This window comes from Onychostoma macrolepis, chromosome 22 (genome assembly GCF_012432095.1).
Source record: "Onychostoma macrolepis isolate SWU-2019 chromosome 22, ASM1243209v1, whole genome shotgun sequence".
Lineage (NCBI taxonomy): Eukaryota > Metazoa > Chordata > Actinopteri > Cypriniformes > Cyprinidae > Onychostoma > Onychostoma macrolepis.
Window position 1 is genome coordinate 37,332,568 of NC_081176.1, and position 23,814 is coordinate 37,356,381.

General features: G+C 40.2%; 1 protein-coding gene across 2 annotated transcripts in view; it reads left to right on the forward strand.

Annotated features, from left to right (window-relative positions):
- Positions 1 to 23,814, forward strand: part of LOC131531177 (Fc receptor-like protein 5) — a 76,358-nt gene that overhangs the window by 46,243 nt on the left and 6,301 nt on the right. The window contains exons 12-17 of one of the 2 annotated variants that reach the window (XM_058761754.1): positions 9,643 to 9,921; positions 10,008 to 10,271; positions 10,342 to 10,620; positions 10,709 to 10,972; positions 11,551 to 11,628; positions 12,283 to 12,547. In XM_058761754.1, the coding sequence (XP_058617737.1) occupies positions 9,643 to 9,921; positions 10,008 to 10,271; positions 10,342 to 10,620; positions 10,709 to 10,972; positions 11,551 to 11,628; positions 12,283 to 12,302 (1,184 nt within the window). In that variant the 3' untranslated portion in view covers positions 12,303 to 12,547. Of the gene's footprint in view, positions 1 to 9,642; positions 9,922 to 10,007; positions 10,272 to 10,341; positions 10,621 to 10,708; positions 10,973 to 11,550; positions 11,629 to 12,282; positions 12,548 to 23,814 lie in introns of those variants that run through there. The other variant, XM_058761753.1, reaches the window with a different exon arrangement.

Below are 23,814 nucleotides of genomic sequence, written 5' to 3' on the forward strand. Positions count from 1 at the left end.
CACACACAGTAAAACCTCCAGTGTTAAATCAACACTCCCAGTGTATATATAATCCACACTCAGAGTGTTAAAAAAGTAACACTGAAGCAGTGTTAAAGTTAATGAGATAATTAGTTTAGTAATTGAGTGATGATTGAGCATTAGTGAAGAACACCTGCTGTTAACAAACTGAACCATTGAAAGAAAGAGAAAGAAGAACAGAAAAAAAGAGACGAGATGAGCAGAAATACAAGAACTACAACTGACTTCAGCCACAGCCTTAGATGAAATCAACACAAGATAAAAGAAGACATTAAATCTCTCAAGATCTCAGCAGAGGATGAATAAACAACTCCATAAACAGCATCACGAGCTTCACACGTTACTAACCAGATTGACTTTAGATGTTGATGCTTTAGTTTTGTTTAAATTACCATTATCGAGGTCAGTGTTTGCTTTAGTTGGGCTCTCGACCCTTGACTTAAAACATTACAATTTCTTTGGCTGTTATAACTGTGTGTTTGTTTAGACATGTTAGTTATGGCATTCGGGTGTTGATGGTTAGACTTCTATAAAGAAATCACCAGCATTTAGTGATTTCTGTAACTGATTTCATTCAGAGCATGTCATTGATTGATTACTTTTTTTTATTTTGATCGCATAAAATATGAAGCTTCATCCATCAGTTTTAAGATTAATTTGAAAGACTTTTAAAAGTAAATCAGCACTAAAAGGTCCAAACTGCATTATCATACAGGCATCAAGACTCAGCGTATGAATCTCAACAATGGTGATAATCAACATATTCAGATAAAAAGATCATCTGTGAACATCACAAAACACGCTACTAAAAGTCACAACAAAATAGCAAAACAAAAGGAAATAGTAAGAATAAAAGAAAATACTAAGACAGCTGCATAATTTATTCATGTCGCATTGCATGCTGGGAGCCATGGATGAGTTTTGATTGGTGCTCCCAGAATGCACTGCAACATGGAGCTTTATGTTGATTGTCACCATTGTTGAGATTCATATGCTGATTCTTGAAGTCTGTTTGATGAAGAAAAGTAAACTTTCAGTGCAGAATAAGTTTCAAGTCTTTTAGATTAATATTAAAACTGTCAGGTCTTAAACTACACAATCTCAAAATTAATTAATAAATCTACCAGTGACTATTCTCGGAGTAAAACCAGTTATTCAAGCCACTATACACTGATTACGTCTTTAGTAACACAACCAACTCCTGATGACATTTTCGCTTGGCTTTTTTTCTTTGCGCCATAACTAACATGTCTAAACAAACACACAGTTATAGCAGCCAAAGTAAAGTTGTAAAGTTTTAAGTCAAGGGTCAAGAGCCCAACTAAAGCAAACACTGACCTCGATAATGGTAATTCAAACAAAACTAAAACATCAAAATCTAAAGTCAATCTAGTTAGTAACGTGTGACGCTGGTGATGCTGTTTATGGAGTTGTTTAATCATCCTCTGCTGAGATCTTGAGAGATTTAATTGCTTTTATCTAGTGTTGATTTCATCTGAGGCTGTGGCTGAAGTCAGCTGTAGTTCTTGTATTTCTGCTCATCTCGCCTCTTTTTTCTGTTCTTCTTCTCTTCTTTCAGTGATTCAGTTTGTTAACAGCAGGTGTTCTTCATTAATGCTCAATCATCACCAATTACTACACTAATTATCTCATTAACTTTAACACTGACTCAGTGTTTCTTTTTTAACACTCTGAGTGTGGATTATATATACACTGGGAGTGTTGATTTAACACTGGAGGTTTTACTGTGCACAGGTGTGTTTTTGTTCAAAACAGTTAAAATTATACTTGAACTTGAGATCATATCTTAAAACTCAGCATTCATGACAGGTGCTGGGATGGGGTGGGGGTGTCGAGAAAGTAATCTACTCATTATATACATTTTTATTTGTAATATTTATAATAAAATATGAAAAATAAATAATACAATTATATTTTATAAATAAAATTATATAAAAATTAAAAATAATAATACAATTTTAAATTATATTTTATAAAAGCACAAAGTTTTTTTGTTATTATGTGTGTAAACAAATAAAAGTAGACCCTTTACAGATTTGATTGATGTATTGCTCTTATCTGTAGAGCTGATAAAATGTAAAAACTGTTACTTGAATGCAGTGTAAGTCGCTTTGGATAAAAGCGTCTGCTAAATGTATAAATGTAAATGTAAATGTAAAACTTAAGTAATTTAAGTTCCTTAAGGGGCATTATAAAAAAATAAAACAAACGCCGGCGCGTTTTTTGACCCCAGAGGATTAAATTATACTTGCTATTATTTGTGAAATGGGGCACAACAGTGAAATTACCAACAAATACACACTACTTCAATAGAAAAGAAAAGTTATCTTTCAGTCATTCACTACGACGTCAAGTCATGTGAACCGACTGATAGGGATTTTGCCAGAGAGCAAATCTACTTTAAGTGAAATGCAGATGGAGTCAATGCACATTGGCATGCAATATTTGCATCTGCTGCCCTGCACCACAGCTCGGGTATATAATGAGCAGCAGGTGCATCGTATCTTTGCTTTTCACTTCAGAGCCGAGCAATGTGTTGTTCCTGCCTGCTTTGGAGAGTGACAGAAAGAGCTTTTCCTGTTTGTGTGACGGTGCGACAGCCTGTGTGCATCAGCACATAATAAAAGAGCTTTTTCCCTTAAAAGAACAACACGTCAGTATCTGGCTCATTCAGACTCATTCAGGCTATGCAATTCAGAGGTGTCCCCCAGGCATCCAGTTTACTTCTGTGAAGATTGGCGATGCTCATGTGCTGAGGGCGGTGATTGCAGTCGTACTGGCAAAGGACACAATAGAGCCTGTCCCTCCAGTCAAGACGAAGACAGGGTTTTACAGCCCATACCTCATTGTACCCAAGAAAGGTGGTGGGTTATGGCCAATCTTGGATCTGCGAGTTTTGAATCACAGAAATTAATTTTTGAATGCATCTGTCCCCAATATTGGTTTGCATTGATCGACCTGAAGGATGCATACTTTCATGCCTGGATCCTTCCATGACAACAGGCCATTCCTGAGGTTTGCATTCGAAGGTTGTCCTTCGGGCTGTCCCTCTCGCCTCGCATCTTCACAAAGGTTGCAGAGGCAGCCTTTGTTCCTCTGAGAGAACACACGGCATTCGCATCCTCAACTATCTTGATGACTGGCTGATACTAGCACAGTCTCGAAATTAATGCGAATACAGGCACATGGTGTTCAGACACCTCAGCCAATTGGGGCTTTGGGTCAACTGGGAAAAGTGCACAGACACACTGGCACACAATTGGCCTCGGGACCTTCGCAAATGCGTTTCCCTCAGTGAAGTTAAACGTACCTGTTTCCTAGAATTGATGCTCCTCGCTACAGCCCCTCCCTGGCGCATTCTTCTGAGGAAGGATCTTCTGACTCAGAGACGGGGCACTTTGAGGACGTGGAGGTTCTAGGTGACTTACCCCAAGAGGTACTTAACACCATCACTTCAGCACGTGCACCATCTATAAGAACGGGCTCATGCTTTGAAGTGGAACCTGTTCATCGAGTGGTGTTCTTCTCAAGGAGAAGACCAGCGAAGATACTCAATCAGAGACATGATTTCCTTCCTGCAGCAAAGGTTGGAGTGAAGGCGTTCTATTGGTCCATGGTGGTTACACAATCAGTGGGTGTGTTCTTGAACTCCGCCTTCTTTGATGCAAGATTTTTTTTTCCCGGTTCGCTCCTCATTCAACGGAGGTCAGGCAGAAGAACAACATCTCCAAGCCACTAGCAAAATATACTGTGTCGAATAGCTGACTGCGACAAATATATCTGCACTTGTACGATCGCTCGTGGAGAGACTTCACAGAAAAGCTTCACAGAAAGCCTTTAATTCCTATACACAAATTGCAACAAAGCTTGGTGTCGACGACCCGGAGTTATGCAAAAAGCAATTCAGAGAAACATCCGAGACAAGTTTTCCAAAGCCATGAAAAGAATGAAAGGAAAGAGTAAAGATATAAGGTAGCAAGTACCAAATAGATTTGTTTCAATAAATGCTACACCATAGCCTACTGCTGCTGCTGTTGTTCTTCTTTCAATAAGCAAATTTAAAGGTATGCAATAGGCCTAAATGAAATGCCAAAAACATACATTTATAAACCTTGGTTTTTATCCAAATAAATCATGTTGTTGATGTTTTTTTTTATTTTTTTTTTATTGCAAACATGATACTTGACTCTGAACTGCTGCTAATCATTATTCTTTTGTCTATAATATTCTGACCATTGGTTCCCATCTTAAACCTAGATACATCATCATTGTTGTGTTTAGGGCGTACGCGCGAGAGGCGCGACACGTTACACACCCCGCCTCCAGCAGTGTGGCTGTGTCGGAATGTTCGAAAACAGTATACCGTCGCTCAGCCTTTTTAAACTTATTTTTTTCCCCAAAGGAAGAACAAAAACTAACTTCGTTTGAAGTATATCGGGGCCTTAAGACCCCAACCCGCCTATGTGCCAAAAGTTCCTACAACTCCCTTCAGCGACCAGGGCCCGTATTCACAAAACATTTTATCTTACCACTAAGAGTTCTAAATAACAGTAAAAGTTTTTAGCTAAGAGTTCTCTCTTAAAACCTATTAATAAAGCAGCTGAAACAAACTTGTACTAAAGAATAGAGAGAAGTCTTAAGCTAAGAGTAAGGGCGGGGTTGACCTCGTTGCTATGGATGATGTCAGCATGCTTACTAACAATGCTCACAGTGATGGTCTAATGGTCTTTGTCAGAGATTAATTCATGGAAATATTGTAGAGCACAAAATTTTGTTGCCGTATTCAAAATAAAGGTTTAAAAAAGTGTTAATTGCCGCATTCAAATAAAGATTTTAAAATGCAGGATACGTGTGTCAGGGATTCATCACAGTCACACCCACCTCTGTCACCTCTGTCACTTCTGTCACTGGCCACAACAATCACTAGATCACAATCACCTGAATACTGATCACCCGCACCTGCAGCCATCAATCAGCACTCCCTCAAATACATGCCTCACTCAGACACTCATCGTCCGGTCTACCGTTCACCACCCTGAACTGTTCCCAGACCCAGTGTGCACTAACTTGTGTATACTTACCTTTAGGACTCCCAACAATCTTCCAGCGATTCTCCAATGAAGAACTCCATTGTTCTTGGTTCCCGCTCTCCTCTGATCCTGCAATGAATAACTATCATCAGTATACAGCTAAGAACCTTTGAATTGATTCTATCTCCAAGCCATTTGTTCCTCACCTGCCATTTGCTCCTCATGATCTGCTCCCGTTCAGTCAGTAAAATAATCCTGTTATTATACATACCTGCTGTTTCTGACTCAGTTCATGGCAGAAGACTGGACCAACACCAACACTTCCATGGATCCTCTGTCTCCCTCACCTTCTGATATCCTGGAGGAGCTGGTCAACACTCTTCGGGCCTCGCTCATACCAGCTCCTAACCCTCAGTCTGCCTCTGCCAATCCCATGGCTATGCATGCCTCATACACGGGTGATTCAGCTGAGTGTGGTGGCTTCCTCCTTCAGTTGGTGCTGTATATTGAGATGCAGCCGCAGAAGTTCCCCACAGAGCGCTCCAAGGTAGCATTCCACACCATCGAAGCGCTTACCAGCCTGTTTCAGCCGCCACCGGTTCCCCAGTACCAGAGCTTATGCAAGTGGATTCCACCTGGCTTTCTCGTAATGAACGCGCTCGTCGACTGGCAGTTGGACTCTGTCTCTATTGTGCCGCCACCGATCATTAAGTCAAGTCAAGTCACCTTTATTTATATAGCGCTTTTAACAATAAAGATTGTGTCAAAGCACTTAACAGTATCAAATTGGAGGATAGAGTGTCAATAATGTATAATTATAAGATTAAACGCTCAATTTTCAGTTAAAGGCATTTCATTATTGAATTCAGAGATGTCATTATCTAGCTCAGTTTAGTTTAAATAGTATCTGTGATAAATCGGCGATAATCGCTAGAAATTAAGTGTCATTACATTGGGACCTGTCCCATCAGACCCCCACGTCCTGCGGTGAGTGCAGTTCAGTTAGACCCAGTAATTTCCACGCTTTCCATGCTTTCGGGGCAACTGTTCACTCCAGCCTGTTCCGTTACAGCCTTAGCCCTTGTCGACTTGGGCTCCTCTGGCAACTTCATTTCGAAAGACCTCCTAAGTCGTCTACATCTGACATAGGAGCTCCGAGTCAAAACCATCCAAGGAAAGCCGCTAGGACGTGGGCATGTGAAGTATGAGTCACCTCCATTGAAACACAAGATTGGTAACTTGCATGAAGAGGAAATCACATTTCTTGCACTGGAGGGACGCACGGTGGACATCATCCTGGAACGCCCCTGGCTCATCCTCCATTCTCCAGATATCAGATGGGACTCCTGTGAGGTCATTCACTGGAGCGAATTCTGCCACCAACACTGCCTCACTGAACTTCCACGTCCACTCCACAAGTCACCATCTGTCTACATGGAATGTAGACACTCACGAGAATGCACAAACAAATCTCCCGCAGTGAATAGAACGGCTTGCAGTTAATGAAGAGCGTTTCTAGATCTGAATAGCACATCTTCTTTAACGCAGTTACATCTGTACACCACCTCTCATTAATGTAAAAGCATGTCCCGCCACCGCAAGATTTCCCCATTGATTCTGCGTTGCAATCCGCTCTGGAAATTAGGCAGATGTAGCACGCTGTCCAGTATGTCGCCATTCAGCCAGGTTTCCATGAAACACAGTGCAGCAGAGTTAGAAAAATCCTTGTTTGTCCGGGAGAGCAGAAGGAGTTCGTCCGTTTTGTTGGGTAGAGAGCGGAGATTCGCCAGATGGATGTTAGGCAACGCCGTTCTAAATCCGCGCTTCACAAGCGCGCCGACTTGCTTCCCCCATCTGCGCGTCCTGAAGCATTTGACCAGAGCTAAGGCTCCGCCAACTACAATGTCCAGCAAAATGTACGAATAGTCAAAATCCGGTAAAAGATTTTGTGGTGTGTTCTGCCGAATGTTCAGCAGGTCATCCTTGGTAAAAACTGATCGTATTTGAGAAGCAAAAAACAGGAAAAATAAACAAAAACAGTACAAACACTGAAGAGCAACGCACAGTAGCTGCCATCTGTGGCACCATCTTAGATCTGCCTATATTCTAATGCTATAATATATTTTTTCTGTCTTTCTATCATACACAGTAAAACCCCCAGTGTTAAATCTACACTCCCAGTGTATATATAATCCACACTCAGAGTGTTAAAAAAGTAACACTGAAGCAGTGTTAAAGTTAATGAGATAATTAGTTTAGTAATTGAGTGATGATTGAGCATTAATGAAGAACACCTGCTGTTAACAAACTGAATCACTGAAAGAAAGGAAACAAGAACAGAAAAAAGAGACAAGATGAGCAGAAAAACAAGAACTACAACTGACTTCAGCCACAGCCTTAGATGAAATCAACACAAGATAAAAGAAGATATTAAATCTCTCAAGATCTCAGCAGAGGATGATTAAACAACTCCATAAACAGCATCACCAGCTTCACACGTTACTAACCAGACTGACTTTAGATGTTGATGTTTTAGTTTTGTTTGAATTACCATTATCGAGGTTAATGTTTGCTTTAGTTGGGCTCTTGACCCTTGACTTAAAATATTACAATTCCTTTGGCTGCAATAACTGCGTGTTTGTTTAAACATGTTAGTTATGGCGCTCGGGTATTGATGGTTAGCCTTCTATAAAGAAATCACCAGCATTTAGTGATTTCCATAACTGATTTCATTCAGAGCATTGCCATTGATTGATTTTTTTTTTTTATTCACATAAAATATAAAGGTTGATCCATCAGTTTTAAGATTAATCTGAAAGGCTTTTAAAAGTAAATTGGCACAAAAAGATTAAAACTGCATTATCATACAGACATCAAGACTCAGCGTATGAATCTCAACAATGGTGACAATCAACATATTCAGATAAACAGATCCTCTGTGAACATTACAAAACACGCTACTAAAAGCCACAACAAAATAGCAAAACAAAAGGAAATGGTAAGAATAAAAGAAAATACTAAGACAGCTGCATAATTTATTCATGTCGCATTGCATGCTGGGAGCCATGGATGAGTTTTGATTGGTGCTCCCAGAATGCACTGCAACATGGAGCTTTATGTTGATTGTCACCATTGTTGAGATTCATATGCTGATTCTTGAAGTCTGTTTGATGAAGAAAAGTAAACTTTCAGTGCAGAATAAGTTTCAAGTCTTTTAGATTAATATTAAAACTGTCAGGTCTTAAACTACACAATCTCAAAATTAATTAATAAATCTACCAGTGACTATACTCGGAGTAAAACCAGTTATTCAAGCCACTATACACTGATTATGTCTTTAGTAACATAACCAACTCCTGATCACATTTTCGCTTGGCTTTTTTTCTTTGCGCCATAACTAACATGTTTAAACAAACACACAGTTACAGCAGCCAAAGTAATTGTAAAGTTGTAAGTCAAGGGTCAAGAGCCCAACTAAAGCAAACACTGACCTCGATAATGGTAATTCAAACAAAACTAAAACATCAAAATCTAAAGTCAATCTAGTTAGTAACGTGTGACGCTGGTGATGCTGTTTATGGAGTTGTTTAATCATCCTCTGCTGAGATCTTGAGAGATTTAATTGCTTTTATCTAGTGTTGATTTCATCTGAGGCTGTGGCTGAAGTCAGCTGTAGTTCTTGTATTTCTGCTCATCTCGTCTCTTTTTTTCTGTTCTTCTTTCTCTTTCTTTCAGTGATTCAGTTTGTTAACAGCAGGTGTTCTTCATTAATGCTCAATCATCACTCAATTACTACACTAATTATCTCATTAACTTTAACACTGACTCAGTGTTTCTTTTTTAACACTCTGAGTGTGGATTATATATACACTGGGAGTGTTGATTTAACACTGGAGGTTTTACTGTGTAAAGAAAGTGTTACATATTATATTAAGTAAATAATTCCTATGGATTTACCATGTAATTACTCTGATGTTACACAGCAGTGGCCAGTAAGTTAGGCTTTACATATAAATTGTGGATGGTGTCCAGAATGTTACACTTTATATTAAGTGGACAGTTCCTGATGAGTTACCATGTAAGTACTCTGGTATTACAGTGGTGCACCAACTCCATCAACTCGAGATCCAACTCCTCCCACTTTACATACCCCTAAACCTACCCATCTCCACCCCTTGGATCAAATTGTTCCAATTAATATTTTACATATTGTTGTTGCCAAATGTAGTTATGTAATTCCTGTTACATGAGTACTTGGTGAAGTGAAAAAAGTGTTGTTACCAGTGTCCTGTTACACATTTGTACTTACACATAACATTCTGAGGGTTGTTACTTATGTGTAGTTACAGAAATATTACAGCTGTAGAAACTATGTACCAATGTGTACTTACAAGATGTGTATGTATCATGTAACCACAGTGTAACTATGTAAGTACACAGGTATTAGGGACACAATTTAAAGTGGGACCAAATAATCTGCCAGCGAATCAATTAGCAAAATAATCGCTAATTGCAACCCTAGATTTGTCTAACACAGGTGAGGTCTGACTTTGTTCTTGTTCTCCTGCAGGTCTAAAGCTGAAGCCTGACCTCAGATCAGATCCTACAGGAGCTGCACTGACAGGAAACGCAGTGACTTTGACTTGTCACATGGATCCGTCCACTGGATACTGGGATTTTTACTGGTACAAACACACACTGAACCCTGAGCCAGAGAAGACCGAAACAAACTCCTACAGACTGAAGATTGATTCAGTATCTGATGGAGGCCAGTATTGGTGTAGAGCTGGACGAGGAGAACCAATCTATTACACAAACTACAGTGATGCACTGTGGGTAAATGTTACAGGTGAGAGTGAATGTAGTATGTAATTCAACATACAGATCAGAGACGATATCGACAGAACTTATAAAACTCTAAATGTCTTTGTACAGAGAGTCCTAAAGCTGTGGTGATGGTACGACCTGATAAAACTGTGTTTAAAGGAGAAAAAGTCACTCTCAGGTGTGATATAAAGTGGGTAGGAGACACTGAGTGGACATACAGATGGGAAATAAATGGAACCAGCAACAAAATCTCAACACAAGAGTTGAATATCAGCAGTGTTGATGACTTTCACAGTGGTAATTACACCTGTTCAGGACAGATAAACACTCAAAGCTCTCAGCGAAGTGATGCTGTTACGCTGACTGTTTCAGGTGAGTTTGTTTTTGATCAGCTTTTCCATCAGTTTCTCTACGGCTCTGTAACTCATGATGTTTTGTTCAGCTGAAGCTCAGGCCACAGTGCGAGTGTCTCCACAGCCATGGCTGACTGAAGGAGAATCAGCAACTCTGATCTGTGAGGTTTCAGGCTCCTCTACAGGCTGGACATTCAGCTGGTTCAGAGATCACAAGTATCTGTCAGACAGCAGCACAGGAGCTGGAGGATCTTACACTCTCTGCCCTGCTGCTCTACAGCACACAGGAGTTTATACGTGCAGAGCAGAGAGAGGACGAGCAGCCTATCACGCACGCAACAGCAGCACACAACCACTGTGGGTCACTGGTGAGAATTTATGTTTGTGCTCATCCATATTTCCATATTTTCCAAGTCTCTCTGCTGTCAGTTTTGAATGACATTCTCTTCTTTTCAGGAGTTTCTGCTTCAGTGTCTCTGGTCCTCAATCCCAGCAGAAGTCAACACTTCTCATCAGACTCTCTTTCTCTAAACTGTGAGGATCAGAGTGACTCTGCTGGATGGACAGTTAGAAGATACACAGACAACTATACAGAAACTTGTTCAAAACTAACAGGATCTGCGTGTGTAATTGACTCTCTCAGCACATCTGACACTGGAGTGTACTGGTGTCAGTCTGAATCTGGAGAGAAACGTCATCTTCGAAACATCACTGTGCATGGTGAGTCCAATCATGCTTACAACTATAAAACATAATAAATAACCATCTGTTCGAGGTTTTAACCCACTGGGGTCGACAAACACGGATACGCGTTTTGTGGCATCTTCTCCTAATAACGCCGAAAATAACTTAAATTACAATTTAATTTTTGATCGTACAGATAAGAGCAATACATCAATCGAAACTGTTAAGTGTCTACTTTTGTGTACACTCACAAGAACAACAAAACTTTTGTGCTTTTGGAAATAAAGAAAACAAACATGGTGCGCTCTCTGTTTTCTCAGTCTAAGTGAACTGCTTTTAGAAACGCGTCACTAAAATGAACTGTTACTCGGCGAATTCTCAACACACAGACATGAGTTATAGAAAAAAAACATTCCGTGATGAAGTAATCCATGTTAAACCAACACGATGTTCAGTCTTTCCCATCTAACTCATTATTTCTAATGCAATCCCACCCCTCGCGGCTCGCACCGTACATATGTAAATATCCACGTGAGACGCGCACACATGGACACGCCCAACATAAACAAAGAGTGAGGAGGTCATTCATCGCTGCTACTGTTCGTTTCTTCAAGACGACGAGCTGAATAAAGGCTGGATTTCCCTCAAAAGAAAAACAAGATTTCATCCAGTAGAGGAGATCAATCTGATGAGTAAGTAATGTTTCTTTTTTTGCATTACTTAAGGTGTTATTGTGTCATAAACTTGAACACATTTAGTTGGGTTTTTCCCAAACTACAACATGATGAATGCTACGCGTCTAAGAATGTTTAGACCATGCTTACTATTAATACTCTGTTCACAAATATATTTTAATAGTGTGCTAAACAATAATACGTTTCTCAGATATAAAATATCATTTTTTATGGTACAAAGTGCATCCTTATATAGTACAAAGCATGCGTGAGTCTATGGCTACAGACTCATAGCATAGGCTACTATAAAATCATACATACTAGGCTATATGACTACACAATTATAGTTGGGTTTTTCCCAAACTATAATTCCTTACTACAATGTTTGAAATTGAGTAAACCATTTTGAACATTTTATTTAAATTTCTTACGGTGCGATGATACTTTGATACTCTATATAAAACAATAAAAGTAATATGAGTGTAAACTGTAACATGATCAATGTTACGAATCTAAGTATGTTTAGAACATGTTATTAAAATCTATTTCTGAACAGAGTAGGCTATTAATAATAAACGTGCTAAACAATATTAAAATGTATATTTTTACGATAGTACCAAGCATGCGTGAGTCTATGGCTACAAAATCTCTCTCTCTCTCTTATTGAATCAGTTACCTGCACCACAGAATAATCCTGATGACTTTCTTCAAACTGTTTTCCTCTGAGAGCGCTGTACCAACATCAGATGTTCAACTACACTGATATTCTATAGTAAAACAAGCTCCTTGACTACTGATTGGTTTTTTTCTTCTTGAATCCATGGAAAGAAGTAGAAACACTTAAATAACACACGTAAATATCTGGTATGATTTACTTGTTTCACTTGTTGAACTTGTTGAATCTGTTGCAGGAATGACTCAAAGTCTGTTCACATCTCTGTGGTTAGATCAGTGTGCACAATAAATGTGTCTTTGACCTTCATTATGTTTGTTTTGATTATACTGTCTTGTAAATAAAATACAAATAATTTAAAAAAAAAATTTTTCAATCTGCTCACATTCTCTCTTACCTGCCTCAAAGTTACAGTCACACTGATGGGCCATTAGGGGAGGACCCTTTGTCTTTAGGGTGACAATCACTTAATATTCAAGGACATTGCCACTCCCTCGCATATAGGCTTTCGATCACAAAACATGTCTTTATAAATGAAAATCAATATATTGTTTTCTGTGAGCGAGTAAACAAGATGATTTTCACATAATTTTGAAGCAAAAATTATAGGCTACAAGATCCAGTTCTCAAACGTCTTGTGAACAAATGTTCTGTATGTGTTTTATGGCCTTATTTCAGTGACTTCAAAATTTTAGTTTTTCACTAACCACGCATAAACGTTGCTTTCTCAAAAACAGTCATGTACATAAATGCTGCTAACATATTATTGTAGCCCAGTTTGTGCTGTTTACAGTGTTATTAGACTTTAGCCGTTTATATTTTATAAGCAACTGAAAATAGCACAAATGTCAGGGCATGTCAAAACATCTCCAGGCCCCCAAAACACCCTCAGACCCCAGAGGGTTAAAAAGTAGTATATTTCAGAACTCAGTAATGTGATGATGTATTAGACCACAGGTTTTCAAACTTTATTGGAAGCCAAACCCCTTAGAACTAAATTATTTACTTGAAGTACCCTTATTTTAAGTAAATGATTCAATATTTTAATGGCACATTTGCATGTTTAACTTTAAAAAATATATATTTTTTATCAGTTTTAAAGTTAATATTTATATTTTTTAAATATCAGTAATATTTACAAAAGCAATTGCTTTTATTACACTCAACAAATTATAAAAATTCATATTACAGTAATTTATAATGTATAAAAAATTTTACACAATATTTTTTTAATAAAGGGTTTCCCAAAAAGATAATTATTTTTATACATTTAAGATTTTACATTTATATGACATTTGTATAAACCTGTAACATTTATTTGCAAAAACTTTTAATTTAATTATTATTATTATTATTATTATTATTATTATTATTTTATTAGTTCACTGATGGTATACACTCATAGGCATACCTCGAGTATACCAATGCATAGGGTGACCACCTGGCAATAGATCTGTTGCGGGACAGTAGATGTGATTTTGCAGGAAAATGCCAGACACGTTCGATACAGATACATTTACTATGGTTATGTTGTGTAAATACTGATTTACATTCATTATCATATGCGCTTATTTATGATTCTGAGTGCGCACAAGTAAGCGAGAGAAAGCGCGTCCATTTTGTGTGAGAGTGAAGAGAATCCACCTGCATGGGAGGGAAGAGATTTCATCATTAAGATGCTTTGGGAACGCCTCTGCATGATTGCATGATTGTATGATTGCGTATGAAGCATGTGTGTCAAATCCATCAATGGCAAAGCAGAACATCACAGGCAGGGTGATGCAGGGAATAGGAAGCATAAAAGCGCATCTGGAATAGCCAGCTTTAGCTTATGATAGGACGAAGCAAGTCACTCACAGGGGTGCGGGAAGTAAGGCAGGGAGAAGCAGAGTCTTCATAACCCGAGATGTTCCCTTTCGAGGGAACTCACGCTGCATTGTCATAGAGATGCTTTGGGAATGATATGCCCAAACCACCATACTTACAAGTACCTGTCTCACAAAAGTGAGGGGTGAGGACTGCCTAACATACATCTTGAAGGGAAACCCTAGAAAGTAAAGCCTTAGAGGCCACCATCCTCCCATTAGAATGTGCTCTGACAGCCAAAGTAGAGGGCTGACCACAGTCCTCATAATCAAGTGAAATCAGCATCTCAGAAGCATCCCCACCAGGACATTCTTATCATTCAATAATGATAAACCGTGGTTCACAGGGAAACTCAAACAGTTTTGTCACGTCAAAGAGGACACTTACAGAAGTGTGGATAAAATCTTGTAAAACCAGGCCAGGAACAGACTACCAAAGGAGATCAGAGTGGCTGAAAACAACTACTCTGAGAAGTTGAGAAAAGAACTTTGAACAAACAACCTGGCGTCAGTATGGACTGGTCTCAGGAACATCACCATGTACAAGACACCATCCCCACAGTCTGTGGAGAATCAACAACTGGCTGACGATCTCAATGTGTTTTAGTGTCGATTTGAAAAGGTCAGACTGACACTCAACTCCCGCTCTGATCTGCACTTCACACACTCACCTACCCACCCTGCAACCCCCCCCCCCTCCCCCACCACTCAATCTGTGCTTAAGGTCTGTGTAGAGGATGACAACCGGGTCTTCAGGAAGCAGAAATCTAAGAAAGCTTCAGGCCCAGACGGTGTTTCACCTGCTTGTTTAAAAGACTGTGCTGACCAGCTGGCCCCCATCTTCACACAGATCTTCAACAGATCACTGGAGCTGTGTGAAATTCCCTGCTGCTTCAAACTCTCCACCATAATTCCCGTCCCCAAAAAGCCCCAAATCACTGGACTTAACGACTACAGACCTGTCGCTCTCACGTCTGTGGTCATGAAGTAATTTGAGCGACTGGTCCTGGCCTACCTGAAGGACATCACTGGTCCCTTGCTGGATCCTCTTCAGTTTCCCTACAGAGCAAACAGGTCTGTGGATGACGCAGTCAACATGGGACTGCATTACATCCTGCAACACCTAGACTTCAGTTCGGCCTTCAGTACCATCATGTCTGACCTTCTCTCAGACAAACTGACTCAGCTCTCCATGCCCACCTCCATTTGTCAGTGGATCACCAGTTTCCTGACAGACTGGCAGCAGCTAGTGAGGCTTGGCAAACTCACATCCAGCACTATCACAATCAGCACTGGTGCCCCTCAGGGATGTGTTCTCTCCCCACTGCTCTTCTTCCTCTACACAAATGACTGCACTTCAAAGGAACCCTCTGTCAAGCTCCTGAAGTTTGCAGATGACACTACAGTCATTGGGCTCATCCAGGACAGAGACGAGTCTGCTTACAGACAGGAGGTTGAGCAGCTGGCTGTCTGGTGCAGTCTTAACAACCTGGAGCTTAACACACTCAAAACAGTGGAGATGGTCGTAGACTTCAGGAGGAACCCCCCCCTGCACTCCCCCCACTCACCATCATGAACAGCACTGTGACTGCAGTAGAGTCATTCAGATTCCTGGGTACCAACATCTCTCAGGACCTGAAGTGGGACAATCACATTGACTCTATTGTGAAAAAGGCCCAGCAGAGGCTCTATTTCCTCCGCCAGCTGAGGAAGTCCACAGGAGCTGATGGAACAGTTTTACTCCACCATCACTGAGTCTGTCCTGTGTTCATCTATAACTGTTTATAGATGATTATAGATGGTTTGGTTCAGCTACCAAATCAGACATCAGGACACAGTAACGGACAGTCATAACTGCTGAGAGGATTATAGGTGCCCCTCTGCCCAGCCTCCGGGAACTTTTTATTACTACTGTATTTATAATTTATTGTACATTCTCTTTAATATTAGTGTTTTATTACCTTAACTTTCTGTTTGTTTGCACTATGTTTGTACTTTCTGTTTCTTTCTAAAGCTCCTAACACCAAGACAAATTCCTTGTGTGTGTGTGTGAACACACTTGGCAATAAAGCTCTTTCTGATTCTGAAATAGACTCAACTATACACTTGCTGAGAGTTTGCTTGGACACTGGAGAACCTCTATTAGGAGATCCAAAACAAATAACTGATCAGAATTCCTCGACAGCTTCTCCTAGTGTTGATCCTGAAATGGAGGAGGACAGAAATCCTGGAAGATTATAGGCTTTGACACATTAGTGGGCACCTAAGACACATAACCCAGTCTGGGGTATAAAAATGATTTGATAATTCCTGGAGCAAACTAAAGGCACATAGGGGATACCGAGAGGGCCTGAAGGTCTCAAACTGCCTTAAGAGATATAATGGCTAGAAGAAAAACAGTTTTGAGGGTCAGAAATTTCTCTGAGACTTCTTCCAGAGGGTCAAAAGGAGCCACAGATAAACCTTCTGAAAACCATACACAGGCCGGCCAGAATGGGGCTACAAGCAACAGATGGATTCCATCCCGTTGGACTCTCTCCAGAACTCCCAGGAGCAGAGCGATTGGGGGGAAAAGCATACAAACGAAGCCTTGGCCATGTCTGTACCATGGCATCCAACCCCAGAGGACAGTGTGTCATTTCTTGAGATGCAAATAAGTGCTTGGCCGAACTTCAACCAAATCTGCTCCACCACCTCTGGGTGGACTCTCCATTCCCTGGACCTCAGCCCCTGCCTCGACAGGATGTCTGCCCCCAAGTTTTGGTGTCCAGGAATAAAAATCTACCCTCAGGGAGAACAGCTTCCCCTGGGCCCAGAAGAGGATCTGGTGCACCAGTTTGTAAAGTGGTTGCGACCGCAGACCCCCCTGGTGGTTTATATAAGAGACCACCGATTTGTTGTCTGTCCGGACAAGCACATGATGGCCCCTTAGATCTGGAAGGAAATGCAAGAAAGACAACCATCATCTCGAGGCAATTTATGTGCCAAGAAAGATGATGGCCCTCCACAGACCTTGAGTCTCTCAAGGTCCCTCCAGGACCGCGCTCCAGCCCATGGAGAAGGGTCTTTCGTTAATGTCTTGCAGCGACAAGTGGCTCCCAACATAGGATAACATAGGGGAAAAAAACTAGTTTTTTTCCACATTGACAAGGCGTAGATACATCTGCATGTGACCTTGATCATGCAGAACGTGTTGCCCTTCGAGGAAACCCCTTGGTAACACTTTATTTTGATGATCCCTTTTGAACATTCTGTTGACACTAAGTAATGTTGCAACTACATGTCAATAAACTCTCATTAAAGTATTAGTAAACTGTCTGCTTCATATCTGCTAACTCTTTATTGTGATGGTCTCCCAACACACACTCTACTGACTGTAAGTAACTTTGCAAGTACATGTCAACTTATTCTAACCCTAACCCTACCAGTCTATTAATACACTACTAACACTCTAATGAGAGTTAGTAGAAATGTAGGTGCAAAGTTACTTAGTCATTTCGGAAACGTTCTGGGTGATAAAGCTAGACTGAAGGGAAGAACTCGATGTTGGTACGCTTCGCCCCCAAAAGCAAACCTCAGGAACTTCTTGTGTTGCAAAATAATAAATCTGTACGTGTCATTTTTGGAATAGAAATTCTCGACACATTCATATTCAGTCACATCAGCAGCAGTTTATTTGTTTTCACATAGACTCACTGAACAGCATCAATAAGGGCTTATAGTCCAAAGATGCATATACACGGAGAAATATATATATACAGTATATATATATTTACTCATGTTTACTTCATATGTGACCTGATCCAGCAAAATGAATCACAGTGACCCAATGGAAAGAGGAGACCATACGCTTTAAAATGATATTCTAGTCAAAGTCATACCTTGAATGGTTTTAAAGATATACCCATTTGAATTATGGTCGTCTGCCCTCTTTTTCCAACTGAAAACCTGAGAAAATTGTTTTGCCCGTTTTTTGTTGATATCTTTCAAAATCCATTGCATTTAAAGGTCCGAAAACCAGTCAGTATCTGGTGTGACCACCATTTGCCTCACGCAGTGCAACACATCTCCTTCGCATAGAGTTGATCAAGTTGTTGATTGTGGTCTATGGAATGTTGGTCCACTCCTCTTCAATGGCTGTGAGAAGTTGCTGGATATTGGCAGGAATTGGAACACGCTGTCGTATACGTGATAGATTGTGAACAATATTTGAGAAAAATAGGCCTTTTTCTTCGCTTCTGGCTTTGCTACTTTTCGGACGCTCTTGCTTATTGCTCTGCACTTTGCTCCCTATTTATATACTTTTCTCAGATCTCTCTAAGATTTTAACTTCAGCAGATCAGCACAGTGCTCAAATAATAAATTTTTGGGAAAAAGAAGACTCTTTGCCTCCCACTGCCAGCAGCTTACATTCCGGAGACAGGAAAACATAGCTGTCTACATTCAAATAGACGAGAGAAAATGCCTCTCGTGGAATCTACTTACTGCATGAACTGCCACAGACTTCTATAAAGGATTGCAGTTCTTGAAACAAAGTTACTTGCTGGACCTCCAAAACAGGTGGAACACACAGCAGATCGTCATCACGGACCCTCTCAGCATACAGCCGGTGAGTCCTGTGAATCTAGTGAATCTCAACAGTTTATACAAAGTGTAGAGGAACAAGCTGAAACTGATTGACAGACTAATCGATGGCACAAAGAGGGAGCGAAACCCAAAGGCACTCGAGAGATCAGATTGTCACGAGTATCTCGTATTGCTGCCGTAGCATCCTCTACCCCAGATACGGCTATGACAAGGCTTGTAAACACTGGTATTCTACCACCCCCTATACATCTTGAGAACAGATTTGAAGCATTAATGAATGTGGGTGAGGAATCCCCAAATGTGATTGAACATAGATCATATCAGCCAGCAGCTAACATTGCTACTAACAGGCGCTCGAGGTCGAGCAGACAGCGGCACTCAGCTCAGAGCGCAGCCGAGCCCAGGACTCTGATAGTGGGCGACTCTATTATCAGAAACATCAGTAGCAGGACTACAACTACATGCTGCTTTCCTCAAGCAACCGTCTCTGATGTGAACAAGGAACTTCGGAACATTCTGATGAAGCACAAGACTGCAAATCGAATCATCATCCATGTGGGGAAGAATGATATTCGAAAAGAGCAGTCAGAACTCCTTAAGAAGGATTTCAGTGAACTCTTTGAAACACTTCAAAGACTTGAAGTTCAGTCGTTCATCAGTGGACCACTCCCAGCAAGAGGAACTAACATGTTTTCACGGCTGCTTGGGCTGAATACATGGCTACAAAGAACCTGCAATATAAAAGTAGTCAACTTCATCGACAAATTCAATCTTTTCTGAGGCCATAGACAACTCTTTAAACTGGATGGCCTCAACCCAAACAAACATGGTGCAAGAGTGCTAAAGGACAATATCTATTTCTCCCTCCATCATCCTTCAGTAGTGTGTGCCAATCCAGTCGGCCCGAATGGCACACACACACCTGGACAAAGTATGAGTGACCACAGGACTTCATGTCAGACTCAGAGTCATCATGTGGTTGACACATCCCACAAGGACATTGATAACACCACGCAGCCAAAACAAGCTCTCCTCACAGAGACTATCCCGGCTGAGCCCTGCCCACACAGCTCATCACAAACAGACTGTGACGTACTACATCAGCTCCAAGACTCAGCACCCAAGGACAACTATCTGGAAAACAGCCAGGGAAGCCAGGACAATATATCACAGCCACCGGAAACACCAGAGCCAAAGCCCCGCTCACCAGACACAATATCCCTCTCTGCAGAATCTCCACTTCTAAGCTTCTCACAAAAAATGGAGGAACTGACGTATGCTGGGACCAAACTCCCACTCTTTCGCTGCAAGCCCCCAGATATCAACTAAAAAACAACGGGCCCCACAACCACCAAAGACTTCAGGCCCAGCTCTCCCTCCTCCTCCTCCTCTGAGAGCTCTTCGACCGCTGCTACAATGCCAGGCCCAAACCCTCCTCCATCGGCTGTAGGTGAACCAAAAACAACTGATAACAGCTCTCAGTCATATGTGTTGGGTCCCCGCTATATTAGCAGCAACATTCACAAATGTTTACAGAACAAGCGGGAACCCAGTGTGCCTGTAGCTTTCTCTATCTCTGTTTTATCACGTGATAGAAAGTCTAAGGCCTTCTCAAGCCGTACGGCTGACCCATCTAATCTGCGGCCTGTAATGCATCAATCTAAGATTGCTGTAGAGACAAAATGTAATTCCATCAAGTTAGCATTTTTAAACATTCGCTCACTAAAAAAGAAATCATTTCTGATCAATGATTTAATAACCACAAACAACCTGGATTTTATGTTTCTAAATGAAACATGGCTTGAAGACAGCTGCAGTGCAACAGTCCTAAATGAAACAGCCCCTCCTAACTTTAATTTTACAAGTGTCTGCAGGACTGTTAGGAGAGGTGGAGGTGTAGCTGCTCTATTTAAAGATGTTTATCAATGCAAGCAAGTGTCATTTGGTCAGTATTTGTCTTTTGAATACCTAGGTATTGTGCTGAAAGGTGCTCCACGCATTCTGTTTATCATTATTTACAGGCCTCCAAAATACTCTCCAGCCTTTGTTGAAGAGTTCACAGAACTGTTATCAATGATTTCCTCAGAGTTTGACTGTTTTACTATTGCAGGGGATTTTAATATTCACATAGATAATGCAGAAATCAAAACTGCAAAAGAAATTATTACTGTTTTAAACACTTTTGATCTGATCCAGCATGTGCATGGACCCACACACAATCGTGGACACACTCTAGATTTACTCATCAGAAGAGGTCTAAACATTTCATCCATTGTTATTAAGGATGTAGCACTATCTGATCACTTCTGTATTTTCTTTGATATATTGATCTCTGTTACCACTAAATCTAGATCTGTCTCTATCAGAAAGAGATGCATTAACGAGAACACTAGTGCGCTATTTATGAAGGCTATATCTTTAACACCAAGCATTTCTGCAGACTCTGTTGATCTTCTCCTGGATTCATTTAACTGAAAAGTTGAGAATGTTATTGATGATATTGCTCCTGAAAAAGTCATTAAGAAGAATGGCAGACAAAAATAATCTTGGAGAAAATAAACAGCAGTTCAGAGTATGAAAAGACAATGCAGAAAAGCTGAGCGGATGTGGTGGAAGACGAAATCTGAAATTCACTATAGCATCTATAAAGACAGCCTTCATGCTTTCAATGTGGAACTAGCCACAGCTAGACAGACCTTCTTCTCAAACCTTATAAACAGTAATTTAAACAACTCTCGCACTCTTTTTGCTACTGTGGAGAGACTGACAAAGCCCCCAAGTCAGAATCCCAGTGAAATGCTCTCCGACAGCAAATGCAATGAGTTTGCTTCCTTCTTTTCTGAGAAGATCAATAATATCAGAAAGGAGATTGACACATCTTCTAGTTATGCAGAGGTCACACAGATTCGACCGCAATTTAAAAAATAAATGATTATGTCTGTTTTTGAAGCAATTGATAGCAACATTTTGGAAGAAATAGTACAGCACCTTAAATCATCAACCTGCTATCTTGACACACTTCCCACATCTTTTTTCAAAAGTGTGCTTAACTGTTTAGAAGCAGATCTCTTAGAAGTGGTGAACGCCTCACTTATTTCTGGGACTTTTCAAAACTCACTGAAAACTGCAGTTGTTAAGCCCCTTCTGAAAAAGAGCAATCTTGATAACACAATGTTGAGCAACTATAGACCAATATCAAATCTTCCTTTCATAGGTAAGATAATTGAAAAGGTAGTTTTTAATCAGCTGATAAACTACTTAAACTCAAATCGATACCTGGACAATTTCCAATCTGGTTTCCGTGCACATCATAGCACAGAGACTGTGTTTATTAAGATAATAAATGATATTCGCTTCAATTCTGATTCAGGCAAAATATCAGTTCTGGTACTACTAGATCTTAGTGCTGCGTTTGACACTGTCGATCATAACATACTTCTAGAGAGACTGGAAAACTGGGTCGGGCTTTCTGGGATGGTACTCAAATGGTTCAGGTCATACTTAGAAGGGAGAGGTTATTATGTGCCTATAGGAGAGCATAAGTCTAAGTGGACGTCCATGACATGCGGAGTCCCACAAGGCTCAATTCTTGTACCACTCTTGTTTAGCCTGTATATGCTCCCACTAAGTCAAATAATGAGAAAGAACCAAATTGCCTATCACAGCTATGCTGATGATACCCAGATTTACTTAGCCTTATCTCCAAATGACTACAGCCCCATTGACTCCCTCTGCCAATGCATTGATGAAATAAACTGTTGGATGTTCCAGAACTTTCTTAAGTTAAACAAGGAGAAAACTGAAGTCATTGCATTTGGAAACAAAGAAGTTCTCAAGGTGAATGCATACCTTGACTCTAGTGGTCAAACAACTAAAAATCAAGTCAAAAATCTTGGGGTGACAGACCTTAGTTTTAGTAGTCATGTCAAAGCAGTAACTATATCAGCATACTACCATCTCAAAAACATTGCAAGAATTAGATGTTTTGTTTCCAGTCAAGACTTGGAGAAACTGGTTCATGCCTTTATCACCAGCAGGGTGGATTATTGTAATGGTCTCCTCACCGGCCTTCCAAAGAAGACCATTAGACAGCTGCAGCTCATCCAGAACGCTGCTGCCAGAATTCTGACTAGAACCAGAAAATCTGAGCATATCACACCAGCCCTCAGGTCCTTACACTGGCTTCCAGTTACATTTAGGATTGATTTTAAAGTACTTTTACTCGTTTATAAATCACTCAATAGCATAGGATCTAAATACATTGGAGATATGCTCACTGAATATAAACCTAACAGACCACTCGGATCATTAGGATCGAGCCAGTTAGAAATACCAAGGGTTCACACAAAACAAGGGGAGTCCGCTTTTAGCTATTATGCCGCCCGCAGTTGGAACAAGCTTCCAGAAGAGATCAGATGTACTAAAACATTAGCCACATTTAAATCCAGACTCAAAACTCATCTGTTTAGCTGTGCATTTGTTAAATGAGCACTGTGCTACGTCCGAACTGATTGCACTATGTATAATCATTTTCTATTCTTAACTGTTTTAAAATCTTATATATCATTTTGTTTTTATTGTTGTGATTATTATTATTATTTAATTTCTTGTTTTTATTGTTGTGATTATTATTATTTTTAATGACTATTTCACGTCCTTTTATGTAAACTTTGAATTACCACTGTGTATGAAATGTGCTATATCAATAAACTTGCCTTGCCTTTTGTGTACATAGAAAAAGTCTTAGATCTTTGAGTTCAGCTCATGAAAAATGGGGGCAAAAACAAAAGTGTTGCGTTTATAATTTTGTTCAGTGTATAAATGCTATTAAACCAGGCTGAAGCTCAAATAATTTTAAAGTATTTATTTGAATAAATATTTTAAAAGGCACTTTTACAAAGATTTACTAAAATCAGAAAGATTGAACGGAGGTGCTACATTTTTGCTTGAGAGAGCAAGTGTGTGTGTCAGTGTGTGTGTCAGTGTGTGTCTATTTCATGCTCCGTTTCTGCATCCAAAGGAGCTTTGACATCGCTGTCGCTTTCAGAGGATAACACATCTCCAGATCCCAAAAAAATC